This window comes from Scatophagus argus, chromosome 7, assembly GCF_020382885.2.
Source record: "Scatophagus argus isolate fScaArg1 chromosome 7, fScaArg1.pri, whole genome shotgun sequence".
Taxonomy (NCBI): domain Eukaryota; kingdom Metazoa; phylum Chordata; class Actinopteri; family Scatophagidae; genus Scatophagus; species Scatophagus argus.
In genome coordinates, this window is record NC_058499.1 from 22,713,540 (window position 1) to 22,733,383 (window position 19,844).

The 19,844-nt window shown below is 40.2% G+C and overlaps 1 protein-coding gene across 1 annotated transcript; it reads right to left on the reverse strand.

Moving 5' to 3' along the window:
* det1 (DET1 partner of COP1 E3 ubiquitin ligase) lies at positions 1–10,492 on the reverse strand. Its single transcript, XM_046394852.1, has 9 exons — positions 10,174–10,492; positions 8,297–8,635; positions 7,864–8,130; positions 7,567–7,779; positions 7,108–7,331; positions 4,819–4,948; positions 4,146–4,336; positions 2,163–2,354; positions 1–821 (listed from the first exon to the last, which is right to left on the reverse strand). Exons 2-9 carry the CDS (start codon positions 8,543–8,545, stop codon positions 632–634), a joined length of 1,656 nt encoding a protein of 551 aa, XP_046250808.1. The 5' UTR covers positions 8,546–8,635; positions 10,174–10,492; the 3' UTR covers positions 1–631.
* Between the last annotated feature and the right edge of the window lie 9,352 nt (positions 10,493–19,844).

Below are 19,844 nucleotides of genomic sequence, written 5' to 3' on the forward strand. Positions count from 1 at the left end.
AAAACTTAGACAATTTTATTCGCATAAAATATATACAAGCAGTAATATGTAAAAAAAAGTGTAAAAACAATATAATATTAAAAATTTCCCCATCCATGTGAGAAAAAAAGAAAGTTTGTTGGACTGCTGGCCATAAATCAACTGAATGTGCAGCTCTGAGTGCAGTGTAAGAAAAGAAAACACCTCTGGTTCCTTCTAACAGCTCCAGCTACCTGTGGCTCCCACCTCCGTCGCACATCAATCACTCTTTCTACATCCCCATTTACACTTATTCCAGCCTCTCCTCCATACAGGTTCCTCTTTGTTCTGCGGAGGAAGGGGGAGAGGAGGCGAAAGGCAAAAGGAGAATTGCTGCCTTCTGGTGGAGGGGGGGGAGGGGCAGATGTGGAGTGACCACTGTATGATGGAGGGAGAAAGGGGAGAGAAACAGTGGTCTCCATCAGGAGGCGAATGCAGGGAGAGGACTGCTGATTTCTCCGTAGAAGAGGCTGACTAACAGAGCAAACAGTTTTGTGCCTCCTGATGGAAGACATGTTTGTTATATTGTCACCAGTAACTGCTAACAGAAGCCCAATGGTCCTGCAATTTGATTTGAGTGTGAGTTTTTTTGTTGCACACATACACAAGCTCCTCAGGCACAGACATGCCTCATGTGAAAGTTGACCACATACTCTGCATTGGTCCGCTGAACAGAGATTGCAAAGGGTTCGAACGGGTGGAAAGTGAAGGCGACCAGGCGTCGCACTGCATGATTTACTGGCCGTCCCAGCAGGCCCGCCTGGATCTTAAACTTCAGCAGGCCCGAGTCCCGTGCGTAAAACCTAGTGGGTGAGGGAAGGATATAGAGAAAGTAGAACCATTAAATTATTCATCTAGTCCAGTCCATCGGTTTCAGAAGACCTCTGCCCCTATGAATAAGATCCATGTTGCTATTTGATCCCTCCATACAAGATCTGAGTGATAAATGCTGCTAAAAACTGCACATCTCAACTGTTTGCGGTTACACAAGTGAACTAAGACTATTGCATACACCCAAAGGTGGCAAAGCAACATGGATTTACAAGACACTACTTACATTATCTACAGAGGCAAGAAAAAAAATTCTAATTCAATACATTATGTCAGAGTTTCAGTTATCTGATTTTTTTTTTTAAATCAGAAAAATCTGTTCAAGTCTGACACGTTTCTAAAAAGTCGTGATATTTTGTGAAAATAATTCCCTTGTGTACACACCAAACATGAAGGGTAGTTTTCATTCAGTCAATGCAAAATATAATGTATGTGAGGGACAAGGACAGAGCCGAGGAGATGGACTGGCAGAGCTGGAACTTCTAGAGGAATCAACAATTGGATTCTGCCCTATTCCAGAGCTGTTCACCAGTGAGAGGAGAGTGCAGAGCTTCTTGAACATTTGGTATTAAAAAATGTTTTTATCGGCACTCTATTTTCTGCGGCAGTGAGCCGAGGTGTAATGTAGGCATGTAGACTGTAATTAACCTCTTGACTTTCTCGTTGACTGCTGACTGGAGGGAAAGTATGTATGAAAAGAACGGGGGGAAAAAGAAGATGCTGGAAATAACCGGCCTCTGATGGAACTCCCGTATTTCCCAGGCTGAACTGAACACAAACACAGACACGCTAATATACACTAAGGTATTATGGTTGTTTGAGGCAAATCAACACAAATGATCCACATTTTGTACAAGCACAACAGCGGAAGACAGTTCATTGCTGAGTCTCATTCACGGGTCATCAAAACCAACATTTTTGGTTGTTGATGTACAGCATCAACAGTCTCCTTGAACTGTTTGTAGACATAATGTGACACATCAAACACTAACAGTCCAAATCCAAAATAATTTACAAGTGTACAAAAAGAAAAGAGTAAAAGAACTTGACAAATGACTTAAAACACTAATGGATTATCAACTGCAGACTGATTTCCAGTCAACTGTCTATTTGATCAAATTACTAATCATTTCAGCCTATTCAGTGACAAGTGACCTCACCTTCAAGGTCCAAAATGACCTCTGCAGCAAATCAAGGAAAATGAGTCTTATAGATGTATTGTTTTATAGTAACATAAGACATAAACTGCTATTGATAATGTGATTCTATTACATCTTTTGCTAAGATGTACCTTCACTCTGATAGAGCCTTACCTGATGGGGTGGTCTCCGCAGGTCTTGGGTCTCTCCATCACCGACACCCACTTGTCATCGTAACTAAAGAGGGAGAGGTCGAGGTAAGGGCTGCTGCTGTAGGACTGGGCGCTGATCGGCAGCTGACCCAGCAGCCGACGCACCGCCTCCGTGTGCCCGCCGTATTTGGCGTTCACTATGGTGTCTTTGAATCTGAGGCAGACAGACGGGGAGACAACAGGAGACAACAGGAATCTTCATTAGTCTATTGGTGCTGTGGACTAAACCTAAAACTCCACACCTTCCCACAGAAGTGCTGCCGTGATCCTCGAGTTCAGAAAGCAGCGAAGGGCCTTGTTTACATTATAGTTGCTTTGCGTTGGAGAATGACAGCTTAAATACGCAATAAATGTTTAAACTAGGTTGAAAAAGCCTTTGTGTTTAATCTGAGCAAAGCAGTTCCAACTGTTTAAATTAGAGTCCCAAGTCATGTTGACTACCAACACTCAATCACTCAATTCATTCTCTCTTTCCTTTCCAAACCTTTCAACTCTCCATCAATCGTAACCATGTTCCTATCAATGTATTTTCATGCTATTTTGAAGTATTATATTAGAAAAGGCAAAAATTGATAAAAGAAGTGTTTCTTTAAAAAAACAAAAGAGTCCATCCACTTAATGGGACTTCCTGATGCAGAAATCATTTAATTTACATGACGGATCAAGTGTTTGTGCTGTCAGTGTCTTCCCAGATATTCTCACAACTTGCAAAAAATTTCCTGAAGACTCCTCTTCATTTTTCTCATGTAGATGGCCAAGGAGACTGGTTTTGTTTCTCCCTCACTGAGGTTTACTGGCAAACAACTGACTAAGAGCTCTGTTCTTGCAGGCCCACCCATCTCCATGTGCGGTTTGTGGCTGTCTTAAACTCTGTGAACAATGTTGCCAACTCTCATGAGACAAATAAGCAGCCGCAGCTTTAAAAACAAGGCCAATATTAGTATAGTCTGTTTCGGTCACAAACAGGCTCAAAAAGTGAGTCTGGATTTGGTGGTTACGCTTGTATTTTAGGGTGATGCTGACAACTTGGAAAACATTATCCAGATTACAATTTACATTGACAGAATATGTGACTGTTGGATTACTTACAAAGCCTGATGTAATCTGATTACATGTAGTCTGTGTAGAATGCATTACATTAATATTTTTATCATCTATAAATAAAGAATAAATCCTTTGAAATCTTGCTTTAACAAGGCAGCAATAAACAGTAATAAAACAATACTCCATTCATTCTTCACTTCATTTCAGGAAAATGTTATTATTATTATTATTATTATTAGTGCTTGTTTTAAAACATTGCCAAACAAACCCAAACTGCAACCCATGGAAAATAAACAAACAAACAAATAAAAGGAGCCCAAACATACTTGACAATTCTGCCTGTGATCTGGGCTTATGTTAGCCAGTTGTTAAGTTGTACAAATCTGCTGTGCTGAATGTGGTCACCAGCTTTCAAGTTTCCCTCTCCTTCTTCAAGACATCAATTTTCACCACTCTAAAATCCTATTATAAGCTCTTTCCCTCACCCAAACTATCCTTTATCTTCTCCTCCTTCCTGAATCCCCCTCGTCTGCCTCGTCCTCCCTCTTCACCTTCCACAGATTTTTTTTCACCTATGCTAGCGAGTCAAACCACCAAATTCAATCACAGCTCCTCCAGCCACGTCGACTGCCTTAATATCTCTCTTTTATATCCAGATTAAGTCCTAAAACTCCTTCCCCTCCTCCAGGCGATTGCTGTTGATCTGGTTCCCTTCCTTACCACCGTCTTCAAATCCTCCCTGACATTTGGCTGCACAACATCAGGAGCAGTTCTTCGTTTCATTTAGAAAAGACTCACCAGCTCACTAGCATGATTATGTCTAAAATGAAATATATGCAATTTTGGCAGAAAACTCTTTGGTACTTCAATTCAATAACAGGACATTTTTATTCCTCATTACCTTCTCTGGACCTGCCGTGCGTAGTTGTTGGATGAAGCGGAGCAGGGGAACTGGACGGCCTGGCTGTGCAGCGTTGCGTTTCTAAAAAGGTCGCAGAAATTCTCAAACAGCTCCAGCAGCTGGTCGGAGGTGTTCTCAAAGACGGCGAGCACCTCTGTAGATACCATGTTGTACACAACGAAGAACGACGGCTGTGGGAAAAAAAAGAGAGGGAGGTAGTGATGGTTTAGAGAAAGGAAACACAGACTAAAGATCTTGTAGCATTTTTTTTCTCATAGGTATCAAACCCCAACACAATCAGTCCAGGCGAGACATAATTAATGTAGTGAAACATTCCAGGCTTTTGCTTCTATGCGTCTACAATGAATACGAGATTGTTTACATAATCTTAATGGGCGAGACAAAAATAACTAATCAGCAAACAGTCAGAGAGCTGAAACCTCATGTAAACAACATACAGGTTAATTAGATCTACTTGTTGGCACCGTGATCAAATGACAGGACTGAACAGACTCTGTAGGAGAAATGTGTCCTTGGAGACCTGAAAGAGGAATCCTTGTCATGCAGCTCAAACAACAAAAGAGACGAGAGAGGCAGGGAAAAGTGACAAAGAACACAGGGAGGAATTCAGGTGTGGGTGTGTGTGTGTGTGTATGTGTGTGTGTCTGTGTACCTGTGAGGGGTCAGTGACTCTGAGCGTGACCACGTCTTCGCTGGTGTACTTAATGAAGAGGTGATGCTCATCCAACAGCTGCATCTTCCACATCCTCAGCCTCCTCAGCTGATCAAAAAACTGGAAGAACCTGATGACCAAACCAAGAGCTGGCTCAAATAAAGAGATCACTAGATCTAACATCAGTGCAAGACGAAAGTCATACTTGATGAACTGGTTTTTGTGCCAAACTGTAAAACTGTAAAAAATGTGGCTGGATCTCTGCAAAGCAAGAGCAGCCATGTAAACTTGAAAGTCTGTCTGTAACTGAGTGATGACGTTACAGCTTTGGTTGGTCCTGTATTACATTCTCAGGATGCTTTTAACTTTTTTAAATGTGAATGTATTCTTTTTAAGATATCCTTGAGACAAATTATCCAATTAATGGCAACAACTATGCTTTGAATGTTAAGGAAAAGCTCCAGAGAGTTATTTTCTTAGAGGTGGAAACACCAAATTTGCTGTGGATACTGTCAAGATATGTGGCTAATAAATAAACAACATCTAAATATTTTGGGCAGCACAGTGGTGCAGTGGTCAGCACTGTAACCTCACAGCAAGAGGGTTTCAGGATGGAATCCCGGTCTGGGCCCTTCTGTGTGGAGTTTGCATGTTCTCCCTGTGCATCTGTGGGTTTGCTCCGGGTACTCCGGCTTCCTCCCACAATACCAAAAACATGCACATCAGGTTAATTGGCTACTCTACATTGCCCCTAGGTGAGTGTGTGGTTGTCTGTCTTTGTGTGTCAGCCCTGTGATTGACTGGAGACCAGCTCAGGGTGTATCCCGCCTCTTGCCTGTAGTCAGCTGGGATAGGCTCCATCCCAGGCTGTGATGCTGACGGATAAGCAGGATAGAAAATGGATGGATGTATCTAAATATTTGATTTTACATAAAAGGCACATAATATTGAAGCTGTTACAATTTGATGTAACTTATTGTAGTTTTTGTCAAAAAGTCTTTTCTGTATCGTACTACAATTAGCCATTAGTCATGTGGGGGCATCTGAGCTTGGCTCCGCTAGGACTTTAAGTGCTGTAAAGGAAACCCTAAAATTCACCGTGGACATTAATGTGTTAATAGTAAAAATTCTTTGATCGCTTTACTGCTTAAAATTATTTGCTTTTAGGGACTAACAGATCCTCACTACAGTCATTATTGCATTATTTACATGGCTCTTTCTTGGGTGATGTATTATAGACAATTCCACATGAATTATACCTAACCTACCCAACATTGCAGAGGAGGCCTGTGCATAAAAAGAACAACTATCGTGTTTTAATTGTGCAAAAGGAGAAATTTATAGTTTATTTAAGTCTGTCTTTAGGGGATTTCAAAACTGAGAAAAAAGATCACATTCTAAATTGTGTTTGTGATTAAAGAGATGGTGATAATATTTTTTGGCCCAGCTTGCTCACCCTCATTTGCTTTTAACTGTATTTGTGGCAGTTTTGTTCTCAGTTATATTGGTGAACTCTTCTAGAGGTGCCTGTTGCTCCAGTCTTCCGCTGCTGCAGGTTTTATCCTTGTCTTGTTTTCTAAAATCCAATTAAATGCAATTACATAAAAGCTGAAGCAATTACCCACTTGATTAGTAATAGAAAAACAGAATATTATTTAACAATTTTGAAAATGATAACTGTGCAAGTCAATTCTGAATACCACATTTCACTGCTTTTCTAACCTCTAACCTTTTCCTAACCTCTCCAATATGAAGATGCTGTCCTCCTGGTTTATGTTTTTATAAAGTGAACAGCTTTAGGATTTTCAACTGCTGGACGTGCACATGTGAACTAAATTGAATAACCTTCAAGGTTACTGAGATGCACTAGGAACAAGAATGTGTTATAGTCTCTGGAACCTTTGCATCAAAAAGGCTTTGACACCGTAGAAAAAACAGAGACCTCCTTTATCCCTGATTAAACTGAATTGCGGATAAATTCAGTCATAAATTTCAAAACTTTCATAACCTAACTGACATAAAAGGTCCTTTTGCAATGTTGCTGCAGCACTGACAGGGCTGTCCAGCTCCCTGCATATTACGCAGACACACACACAGTTGTTAGACACAAGAAATTCAAACTACTAAATGAAATCTTAAAAACACAGTTCTGGCTTCGACTGTAATGAAATGTAAACTTGTGGGCAACACTGAATACGATCAATACACCATGTGACTTGGCGAGGGGGAACGACAAATAGATAAGTAAGAAAACAATAAAAGTGAGCATATAAGAGTATGGTGGTATACCTCCTCTTGGCGGTGGCGCTGCCATCCTGCTCAGCCCTCCTCCAGAGGTAGACCAGCAGCCTGTGCTTGAGGGAGTTGATGGTTTTGTCAGTGTAGAGGCGAGGGAAACCCGGCTGACTCTCAGCCTGAGCCTCAGTGTAAACTGCTGACAGAGTCAGGAGGTCGTCCTCGTAACAGAACCGCCCAATAGTCCTTACATCTAGAAACGTCCCCTCTGGAGTTATCTAGGAAAAGGATTGAAAAAACAGAGTCCAAAGTCCAAACTGAATTATACAGGGCAGCGCTGCACTGCTATCAATCAGTCAACAGCTTTGGTGTTTGTCTGTCAGAGCTGAGGGGAAAACACCTCCTATCATAATACTAACCTGTGTGTCACCAGCAATGCAATATGCACTGAAGTCTTAAATCACAGAGTGATTTAGTGCAGATTTACATTTTAAAAATGGTGAACCTGCTCACCTGAAACACATGTATAGTCTGCTGCTGGACTGACAGCACAGCCAGGATGTTCCTGTAGAGGTACAGGCCCTGGTTATGGGACAGAATGATCTTGTCACACTTGAAGGACCTGGTGTCACAGAGCCTGCCAGTGTGGAGGTCGATAATGTGGAGGGAGTAGTCTTCTAGAGGGGATCGGGGGTTGGGAGTCACAGATTCATTGTTCCGATACACCTGGTGGGAGAAGAAATATGAATGCGAGTGTCCGTTTTTTTCAGTTTGCTGGTCAACTCTTAATAAGTTTGATAGTGTCGTTACCTCAAAGAAATAAGGCGGCGGCTCCTCAGGGACGTACACAGCTGACCCAACAATGACATAACGACAATCGTCGGTGAACAGGCTGCACTCCCGGTTAAGGTGTTCTCCGTTTGAGGCCACATTAGTGACGTGGAGCAAAGAGAAGAAGCGCTCAAACAGGCGGCCTCGGATGTTGAGGGAACGCTGATCATTGGCTGTTAGAAGAGTTTCTCCCTCTTGGCCTCTCAGCAGGTCTTGAGCCGCCTGGCAGCCTTGGTATTCATATATCTGTAGGAGGAACATTGGGATTTCCTCATCTCTATGTCTCAAGTGAATTGAGCAGTTAGATGGACCAAGGTTATTTTAGTGTGGGTAAAAATTAATTAAACTAGGTGTTTAAGGTGTCTATTGCTAATAAATGAGACATTAGGTTTTTAGGTTTCTGTATTCTTACCTCTAGAGAAGTCTGGTCAGAAGAGAAAGCGATGAAGCAGCGTCCATCTGGTGAAAACTTCCTAAGGAAGCATGGAGGCTTCTCCACATTGACCACAGTGAAGTTGGGAAAAAGGTTCTGGTGGAAGCAACGTACCCTGTACCAGTGAGCACCAGGTCGGCCTGAACAGATCCTACGCCTCTCAAGGCGATGAACCACGTTTTGATTCTGGATCCGTCTGGGCTTCAGGGTTGGGGTGTCTTCATCCATCACTGTGAGAACAATCTCAACCCCCCCCTCAGAAGGCAGACAGGCAGCTGGCACGATGGAACGACTACATCACAAGTACAGTCCTGTCACCTGTGTTTAATATGGAAAGGGAGAGGGGGGGAAAAAAGATGAGCATTTGTCTTTAAAGTAAGGGTCGTGGGGGGGCTGGAGCCTATCCCAGCTAACTACGGGCAATAGGCGAGGTACACCCTGGACTAGTCGCACAGGGCTGACACACAAAGACAGACAACCACACACACACACACACACCTAGGGGCAATATAGAGCAGCCAATTACCCTAATGTGCATGTTTCAAGTAATCAAAGAGTTTTTACTATTAACACATTAATGTCCACGGTGAATTTTAGGGTTTCCTTTACAGCACTTGAAGTCCTAGCGGAGCCAAGCTCAGATGCCCCCACATGACTAATGGCTAATTGTAGTACGACACAGAAAAGACTCTTTGACAAAAACTACAACAAGTTACATCAAATTGTAACAGCTTCAATATTATGTGCCTTTTATGTAAAATCAAATATTTAGATACATCCATCCATTTTCTATCCTGCTTATCCGTCAGCATCACAGCCTGGGATGGAGCCTATCCCAGCTGACTACAGGCAAGAGGCGGGATACACCCTGGGCTGGTCTCCAGTCAATCACAGGGCCAACACACAAAGACAGACAACCACACACTCACACCTAGGGGCAATTTAGAGTAGCCAATTAACCTGATGTGCATGTTTTTGGTATTATGGGAGGAACCCGGAGTACCCGGAGCAAACCCACGCAGGCACAGGGAGAACATGCAAACTCCACACAGAAGGGCCCAGACCGGGATTCAAAACTGGAACCCTCTTGCTGTGAGGCAACAGTGCTAACCACCATGCCACTGTGCTGCCCTAACATGAAATAATTTGACACAAAATATTTGGTATTGCCCAAATGTGAAGAGATGCTTTTTTTTTTTTTTTCTTTGGTGTCACTTAAAATTTTTGTGTTTCTTGGTTTCTGGTCAGACAGAGACAGAAGTCTTTTATTAATTTAACATATAATTTGTAAATAAAGCTCATAACACCAGATTATATGTATGAAATAACCAAATCCTTGTGCATGCAAGCCAGTGAATGCTGCAATATTCTTCAAATGTGTTCCTGATACCATTACACTTCCATAGAGATGGGGACTTGTCAGAGGTAAGGGATAGTCTAAACATTTAGTCCCTGGTATGGGTCAAACTAAAGCAAAATAATAATGGATCCTACATCAGTTTTCAATTAATTTAAACACCTCCGCCTGGAAAATACCAGTGTATTTAAAAGTGTTCTGGTAATCCAAACTGTAATAACCTCAGTGACAACATCAGAGTTATTTTCAGACAGAGCCTCAAATGACATTACAGAGCTGATTTCGGAGATTAGAAGGTACAGTGACCTTTCATGGAGCACCCTATGCAGGTAAAAGAACACAAGAAAAAAATATACATGTATATCATCACACTATCCTGCCCTGTTTGATGCTGAGTAGAAGAAGTCTCTAGTCTCTCAAAATCTCAGACAAAGAAAGAAGCAGTTACCGTTAAACAACTTAAAGCCCTACACATTTAGAACGGTAAGCTGTTACTCACTCGTTGATTTTAAAAGCAAACCAGCTTGATACTGGGAAGCTTTATACGTCGTCGAGGTTCAGATGGCTGCGTTAGCAAGAGTAGTTAAGTTGGCTGACGAGCTCGACAGTTTACAGTTAGTTACCGACAGCTAGCTTGTACCTGAAGCTAATGGGAAACGTCAAGCTTATTTTTTTTTCACAAAGAGCAAAAGTTACTATGACATTTCTCCAAATATCCGACTGCCTGAAGCTTTAAGTGTCATAGAGCCGCTATGTTTGTTATGAGTAACAGTGGAGGAACCGCAGAAGAAGAAGGCGGAGAAGAAGAGGAAGATAGCAGTGCGGAAAAGTGTGGCTAAGAGGTGTTTTAAATAGCGCCGCTACATCCTCCACAGGTAGAAATTGGTATTGCAACCTATGACAGCTATCACATTATCAAATGGGGGCAGTGGTTAGCCCTGTCGCCTCACAGCAAGAGGGTTCTGCTTTCGAACCCCTTTCTAGGCCCTTCTGTGTGGAGTTTGCATGTTCTCCATGTTCTCTGTGTGGGTTTGCTCCGGGTACTCCGGCTTCCTCCCACGATCCCAAAAACATGCACATCAGGTTAATTGGCTATTCTACATAGTCCCCAGATGTGAGTGTGTGGTTGTCTGTCTTGCAGTGTCAGCCCCGTGATTGACTGGCGACCAGTCCAGGGTGAACCCTCTCTCAGCTGGGATAGGCTCCAGCCCCCTGCGACCCTGACAGATAAGACGTATAGATATGGATGGATGGATTATCACATGGATTTGTGACACCTTTAGGAGAAAAAGCAGCCCGAATTACACACAGTAAATGTGCATCATTTGTCAAGATTGAGCCAGCATGTAAGTAACAGGGCTGACATACAGTACATTAAAATACACTTTACCCAACACTTATGGATATGGAGATAAATGACTGTATGTATTTTGATTATTCAGAATACATTGGGAGGAATATACCATTTCCGAAATATTACATCTGGAATTTGTAGAAGAGGACTTCAACATTTGTTCTAACATTGTTTTATCATTGACATGTTTTCTAACCTATGCTTTTCTAAAGCGTGTATTCTATTATATACACTGTAGTAGCTCAAATATGACTGGAATTTATATGCTATAAATATATTTCTGAGCATCCCAGTGCAATTGAATTCAATTTTAAGTAGGTAATTTTAGTGGACTGCATTTTGAGGTAACTCTTACAGTGGTCTCACATGAGTCCAACATACACCTGCTGATTTCAGTGAAGTACCAATTTGCTGATCAGTGGGTGGGTTTGCAGGTGAGGAGCACAAGTGCTCCTGCAAACTTTGAACATGATTATAATCGCTTCAGCTAAATTGGCAGGGAGAAACAGTAGACCTTTGGCCACTGCGCCTACAGTGTAACTGTCTTGTTTGTTTAGCCTACCGGTATTTCATTTAATTGATTTGTTTATAACAGCATGTAGCATAAGTGAACCCAAGGTGACCTGCTTTTTGCTCCCCATAATGACAGATAATTAAATTATAATTATCCTCTTTCTTATGAGGCATGTTATTACGGATTGAGAATAGCATTATAAAAAGAAAAAGAAAAATGCTCGTAGTACATTGGTCTTGGAAGACTGCTAATGGTTCTTTGTGCAATTATCCCTGACCAAAGAGTCTGGTCTAAATGTTGTAATTTTCCATAAAAGCACATCTAGTGGGCATAAAAGGCCGGTTTGAAAAGAAAAATGAAGAAATGAATGGAGGGAAGGATGTGAAATTATCCACTTTAAAATCTAATGGCATTTTCCTTTTCAACTATGCCTGATTAAACCTGTGCTTCAAGATATGGATGTGTGTGCATGTGTCTGAGAGGTGCCTGCGTTGGTGTGTTGAGCCCGCACCCCAAAACTGTGCCTGTGCGTGTGTGCACGTTACTGGTGTTTGTGTGCAACAACAATAAGCCATACTGGAGTAATTCAAAATAGAAAATATGTACTATCCTCTGGTTGTTCTGCTGTTCTTCTCCATTCTTTTCTAATAAACGGCTCACTACACAGGACCCTCGCCTCAGCTTTTAGCATCAGCCCATGAAGTAGAGTAGAGATGGAGAGTCTACATCTGAGTGTTTTTTATATACTTTTTAGCCAGAAAAAAAGTCTGACAGAAAACGCAGTGCTTATTTAAGATTATTTTTTTCATCCTTCTCTGCGTTTTACCTTCCACAGTGGACGATGTCTATTCTTCCTGCTCTTGTTCACATCTCTCTCTGCAGGTGAAACAGAACAGAAATTTTGCTCTTAACTGCATGCTTTTGGCACTATCACCCCACCCTCTGGAGTTACTTGAAAACATCAAATTGTTCTCTTTTCAGCAGCCAGTGAACATAAGGGATAGTAAACAAATGGAACGGGTGCAAGTAGTAACTTTCTCTTAACTTTCATGTAAGTTTAAAAAAAAAAAAAAAAAAAAAAAGATATATCAAGAAAGAGTACAGCTCCCTGAGACCCTGTTTTGGAACAGATAATAATGTAGTTGAACAGAGAGCAAAGTGTAGAATTGCCATTATTATCACCATTATAACAAACAGAAATGTCTAAAAGAGCATTTGCATTAAAGGACAACTGAATGGAAAATATACAGCAAATTCATTGACTTGATAAAACTCCTATATAAAAGGCACTTAGAAAAGGTTATTCAAAGCATGGGGACTAAATAGTAGTGCATTGTTTTAGCATTTTCCTCCTATCTTTTTTGCTCAGACAGTTGTGTTTGGCATTTAACAAAAGCTTTTAACTTTTCGATCCAGCCTAATTTCAGAGCACAACAGGACGTTTTAACACTGTAACTTTACGATCCTTATGCAGCATGAACTTTTCGTGTCTTTCGTGACAGTGGATGATTTCAGCTTGTTTTCTGAGAAATTACAGTGATCACAAATGCATTATGGCAGGCCGGTTTGCCACAGTCTCCTCAGCTCTGGAAAATGTGAGCTGTTGGACTGTGAGAGAGGTGGACTGAGACAGAGATGGGTGACAGAAAGATGTAGCTACACTTTTCTCAGTCTATTGCATGCACAGATTAATGAACAGGCATGCAGCATACAAGTTCATGGGCCCAAAGGGTAAGGGATCCCCAAAGCTGGACCCTCTGATGTTGGTATTTCTCACCAGTCAAAGGCTGAAGGTATTCTTCCCAACAAAAAAGCCTTCAAAATTCATTTTTTAAAGATATTTCTCCATTAAAATGTCTAAAAACAGACCTTTTTTACATATTTTGTTGAGTTGTGTACTTACTATCCCACGTGTCTCCGACTGTGTTCGAAACCAGAGAAATCTGAAACTTAATCACGGTAACTGTGTGTTTCAATTAGCTGCCTCTTGCTACAACAGAAAAAGTCAGAGAGTGAGGACAGAAGGGGGTGAATGTAACTTAATACAATGTAAAACACTGAAACATTACCTCGTCTGTGAACATTTCTGCCTGAATCACATCAAATAGGTGGTCAGTGGTGGTCATATAACGGTGATGACAACAACAGCAGTGGTTCCATGCTCCATATGTCTTTTGTTTTGTTTTTATTAAGACCCCCATAGTGGTACACATTGAGCATTTCAGGCCCTTTATTGAAATGTTTCATACTTTCTAAACAGATATAAATTCTTGGTTTAAGTAAAAGTATTAGTACTGCAATATAAAATACTCCATTACTATCCATTGTTCTTACCAGCACTGTGAGAAGTTGTTTCAAATCTAATCTAAAAGAATCAGAATTGTTGTCACATCACATTTCACAAGAATGTAGATGTGGTGGGTAAAAATATTTGTGCTATATTATTGTAGAATAATAGCACAAACATATTAATATTAAATACACAAGCTCTGCAATCAGCATTCAATCTGCGAAATACATCCAGAAACCTGAACAATAAGAGCAGACAGCACACGTCAAATAATCAGGCTTTGCAATATGAGAATCACTTTGTACAAACCCACTTTTACATAGAAAATTGACAACACAATGTGCCTATACACTTCTGAATAAGATACAATCAATTAAATTAAAGTACACTCTGATACACAATACATCTCGTAAACAGTCTCTGGTCTGTTGACCGAAGGGGCAGGCCTGTTTGTGAAAAAAAAACAAAAAAAACAACTGCATGTAATAAAAGACATTAACTGACATCCAACCATAAATCTGAGACAGCAGCTTTTTAAATGTATGTTCCCTGCGCAGACCTTTGAAACCACTCAGAATGTATTTACCCTCTGACAGTGTATGAAGTGAGGAGGCACAGGCCAAGCGTGACAACAGCATGAATAAGAGACAGTTGCTGTTACTCAGAAATTTTATGGAAATTTGTTGTTGTTTTTTTCTTTTCAGTGAGTCCACCCACACAAATCACAACTCATTTAGACATGCACAAGAAAGGTTCATAGGTTAAATATACACACGAACACACACACACACACACACACACCAACCCACACACACTTTGCTATTACACTGTGTTTGTGGTAGGTAGTGTGAATAATCTGATGAAGACATCAAGACATCAGCTCTTAAAAGTCACAAGAAATTCCTTTGAACAATGCATGCATCTTTGTTTTATTTGTGGTGAAGCTTAATTAATTTTCACATAGAAAATGGCTTTCAATTAATCATATGCGTTTTTTTTTTTCCAACCTTCTGTTATTTATTTTAGCTGAAGATAACTCTTCAGCATCAGGAAGCTCTATTCTGGTTCTTGTTCTGTGTGTAATTGGTTATATGGGAACCCTCCTGCTAAATGTTCCACATTTTCAATTTCAATTTTCTTCAAGTGAGGCATAATTTTAGATGTGAGTTACCAGGGGAAAAAGAAGGATAGTGAAAATGCAACAGCCAGTACATTTGCTAGCCAGTATGTGAGTATGTGTGTGTGGAAGGGGGGGTGTTACATGTTTCTGCAAGTGTGTGCATATACTTATGTAAAGTGAAACATTTCAATTATCTGTTCCTTTCTCTTGTTCATTGCAAACAATAAAAAAATTGCCATGTTACAGTTACAGTTATAATTCTGTGCAGTTAATGAGTGAATTTGTATGTGTATAATAACTGTTACACACACACATACACTGTGTAACAGTTAATTGGTTTTGAACAATGAACAATAATCAGCATTCAGTGGTTCATGATCATATTAACGGGACATGGCCAATTCTTTCCACAGGGTTAAACATTCCCCTCACTGAGGTTAGCAGCACCAGATGAGAAGTCAGGGGCACAATCACTTTGCCATTTTCCCCAAAGAAAAAAGACACCTCAAAGCTCAAAGGAAGAGCTTAAAAAGAGGTCACCTAACTTGCCTCACTACCCTCTCACATTTGGATTTTGAGTCAGAACCGAATGGCCTTGGTGGGGGACTGAGCGGCTGTACACATTACAGCCGAGTCTCAACAGCTAGAGCCGAAGCAGGCCTGTAATTTCTGCCATTTGAGAGTGTGAGCTGAAAAGCAGAGTGATGGCCACTTTTCTGTTATTATTTCTTTGGCAGAGTGCTGGCTGAAGGAAACAGCCATGTTTTAAGAACGTGTCCATCAGTTGTTGGCAGTATTTGGAAATGGTATTTGTAAAAGTAACTCTGTCATGTTGTATCATTAACTTTGAAAAGCAAGTGTGGTTGTACATGTTACAGAAGCCTATATGATATCCCATCCTGCATCTGTCCTCCTTCCCTATTCCATCATATGGCAGCAGCTCCTGTACCCGACTGCTTTAAGTGCAGTGAAATGTGATGTTTTAAAACTCAAATTCATGACTGACAAACAGCAGGTTGCCAAAAGGTTCTTATAGCAGCAAAGTGCAACATCATGGAAGCAATATTCAGTAGGCTTTGGCACCAAATTTCATATAATCATTTATATAATCACTTTATTTCTATTAATTACCTTAACTTTACTTTCATTTCATAAAAAACACTAAAACTTGCCAGACTAGGGAAAAGGGACAGGGGATCATATGAGGGCTGGAACTTAACCCTTGAGAGAGGAGGAGTTAACTAATAAGTGCCTATACTGCAAATGCATAAAACACAGGACGTTAGCTCATATGTGATCTTTCTGTATCTCCACATGTATCTCTTTGTCTCACTTGGCTGTCCAAAGACAAAGAGAAATGTATCTACCAGTCTCTTGTCCCTGCATGGACTTTGAGCCTTAGAGGAATCTTTGGACACGACTATGACATCACAACAGCTGCCTTCCCATGTAGGTAGATCTCCCTTCGACCAGTGGCAGCGCTCACGACCTATCCACTGCAGGGGGAGGAAACTGAGCCACACTTAGTGGGAAACAGTCATCACTGATGACTACTCAAGCAGCAGATAGAAGGAGTCCGGGAAAAGGACTTTTAATCATCCTTAGGAGTAGAGAGTATTGTCCTTTTTTTCTTGTTTCCGCTGCTGTTGTCTTTGATACTTGCCCCACATTTCATGTCTCTCCATCTGCACATCTTTGCTGCCTCTCACCTCTGCTGAGGTAACACACCTCGGTCCAGACCTTATCGCCCATCACCTCCCAGGCCACCTGGTCCACATAATCTATCAGATTGCTAAGATTACCAGAGCGAAGAGGGAGAAGAGATAAAAAGTGGGAAGGAAAAAACCCAATACTGTCCACAATCCCACAACATTAATCAGGTTATAATTGCAGTTACATCACAGATCAGTTAGCAGAATCAAAGTTTGTGCTGGCCAGAACCACACAATTTAGAAAAGGTCAACATTAGCAAAATTGCAGTTCATACTTTCCATAACCATATAATTTGGAGAAGTTGACATCAGAATTTGGTCCGGACCTTAGTCAATTTAAACACAGGTGGTTAATAATACAAAGAGTGAATTTCCCCACTGCAGGACTTATAAAGGGGTATCTTATCTTATCTTAATAACGGTAATGATGGCTTTGTTCTATTCAAGTGACCAAATAAGCCTGCATGAACGATAGCAACACCCTGCCAACATTCTTTTTATTATTTACAACATACACTAGTGCTTTTCTTGTGATAAGTTTAAGACATAACATGTAACATTTCTGCATTAAAATGTCTAAAAACGAGACTTTGTTATATATTTTGCTGAGCCATGTATTTATATAATTTCAAATGTTTCCAACGTTTAATTCCAGAGAAACTTATACATTTATTCAAGGTAACGGTGCATTTCATTTGGTTGAGAGAGTGAGAGAGTGAGGAAGGAAGTTGATGAATGTAGCTCAACGTAATGAGATTAAAACTTCAACAGTGAAGCAGTGAAGTGAAGTGAAAGGTGGGACGAGGAGTGTTCAGTTGGTTGCAATCTGCACACACAACACTAGATGCCACTAAATCCCATAAACTGGACCTTTAAAGAGTTAGGACTTCTTTGTTATATTGTCCTAAGCAAGGAAAATACAAGACTAATTTTGAGGGCAAAAGGAAAACTACAGGCATCAACTAGCAGGTTTTGTCTTATCTTGTTTAATTCTGTTTAAAGGAATGAAACCAGTCATACACATGTTTCATCATTGCAATGCGCACAGCATTTCAGTAATTTCAATAAAAATCAAATCTTATTTCATTTAAAAAATGCACTTGAAGCTACACCATGCACATGCATGAGTTGCCACAGGGTTGACATGTAGGACTTGACCTTTTCCTCTGTATCTTCAGAGACAGACTGCTTACTGAGTGTGTTTTTTGGGAGATATAATTGATTTTGGTGATTTAGGTGATCACATTCCCAAAAGGTATTTTTGTTTCTAAACCTAATACGCTTACAATAGTTAAAATATTGGTGTAAAAATTCTGAAAAAAATCACATATCATTGTTTTGGTTTTAAGTGTTTCGACAAATGGTTTAGTGACGTTTGATTAAGCATTTGGCAAAACTGAAAATTTTGTGCACTCACTACTTCTTCAAGTAAGACAGTGATTGCTATTTGAAACATGTGATAAGCACTGTCAAAAGAATGTCTTGGTCTTTTTGGTAGCATCTGAATGAAGGCTTGTGAATATATAGATGTTGATTTAACATATATATATACAGTATAGAGTTACATATTTCTGGTTTCCTTAAGGCAAATTTTTGTCGCAAAGTGATTGTGCTACAGGTGATTTTTGATTTTTGATTTATTTATTTATTTTGAAGCTTGCTGTAATAAGCTACTCCCATTTTAATCAACCCTTATCAAATTTAATGCACTGACTGAGTAAAGACCCTAGCTTTTTCAGGCAACCTGTGGGTCAGGTTCAAAAACTTTGGTTGATATATTTCCACATACAGCCTGAAGATATGTACCAAAATGTGTAATGACTTCACTCATTGTTAATAAGCTATGGCTTTTTCCTGCTAAGTCCTGCTTTTTGCAAATCACCTTATTAATCCATTTCTCAGCACTTACCTATAATGTCTATGGCCACAACCTCTGTTCTTCCTAAAGATTTATCTTTAACATAATATTGTCAAAATATATTGTGTGTTTTTAAGAAAGGTTAAAAAACCTTCTAAAACAACTGGATAATATGGTTTTTAGCAAAAAATTACTTCAACAGCCAATAAGGTAAATAATGCACATGTTGGCAACTATTTTCATATGTAGATTGATCCACATTTGGACTTCTGGTGAGTATTTATGACAGCAGGACAGCGTAAGTGGGAATGAATCAAAGTAAATACAGTGTGAGTGTTCATGGTAATGGAGGAACATGTCACCCAGTACCATAGCGTGGCTCATTAATGTGTTTTTAATAGTGTCTGGACAACAATGAAGCTCTGTGGCAGACAGGATAATCAGGCTTTCACTAAGCAGACACTGTTTGTTAATATGATTAATTCATTGTTGGTTTTGGTTTTCATGGGATTTGGCGACACTAAGGACAGTATAAAATACCACCAGATTTATCTGACAGATATCAAGTGGTTCCCTTTGCTTTGCTTTGTATCATTAATCTGTGACTTTAATGGCATAATTTAAAAGTCTCTAGCTTTATTACCTTGTATTTCCTACTCAAAACCACAAGTGGAAGTCTTGGGTCTCCATTAATTAATTAAAAGCAATTTGTTAAATTACTATCACATCACCAGAACACTCCTTTGAAGATGACAGTCATGCTTATGAATAAATAAATGCAATGCACAAGTTAATGTTTGTGTAGAAACAAATAGCCTCTGTGTGTTATTATTGTAATAACATTTGCTGTTGAGGCGTAAAATTGTTTACAGACTGAGAAGACATAATAAGAAGGAAAGGTGTGATTGTACAAGAGTTTATTCAATAAAATCCATAAATGACAGGCAGTGTAAAGTGACTAATCCATTAGGGTAAAATGTAAATCCAGTATTTGAACTCTTTAGTTGTGAGTTTTGGACCTCCTGTTGAACTGCACCTGTGTGGCTGCTCTCTCTCTCTCCCTCTCTCTCTCTCTCTCTCACACACACACACACACACACACACACACACACACACACACACATTTTCTCTCTTTCCCTCTATCCCTCTCTGGTGTTTTCAGACCTGCCTTGGCGTTAGCAGGTAAACGAGTTCTTAGTGAGTATTAACTAAGATCAGTGGTGGTTATCTGATCAGAGCAGGTCACATGGAACAAAGGCCTCTCCTTTTCCTCCAGCCACCTGCACTGTCCACTACAAATGAGCTTGAAAGCCCTGTGTGTG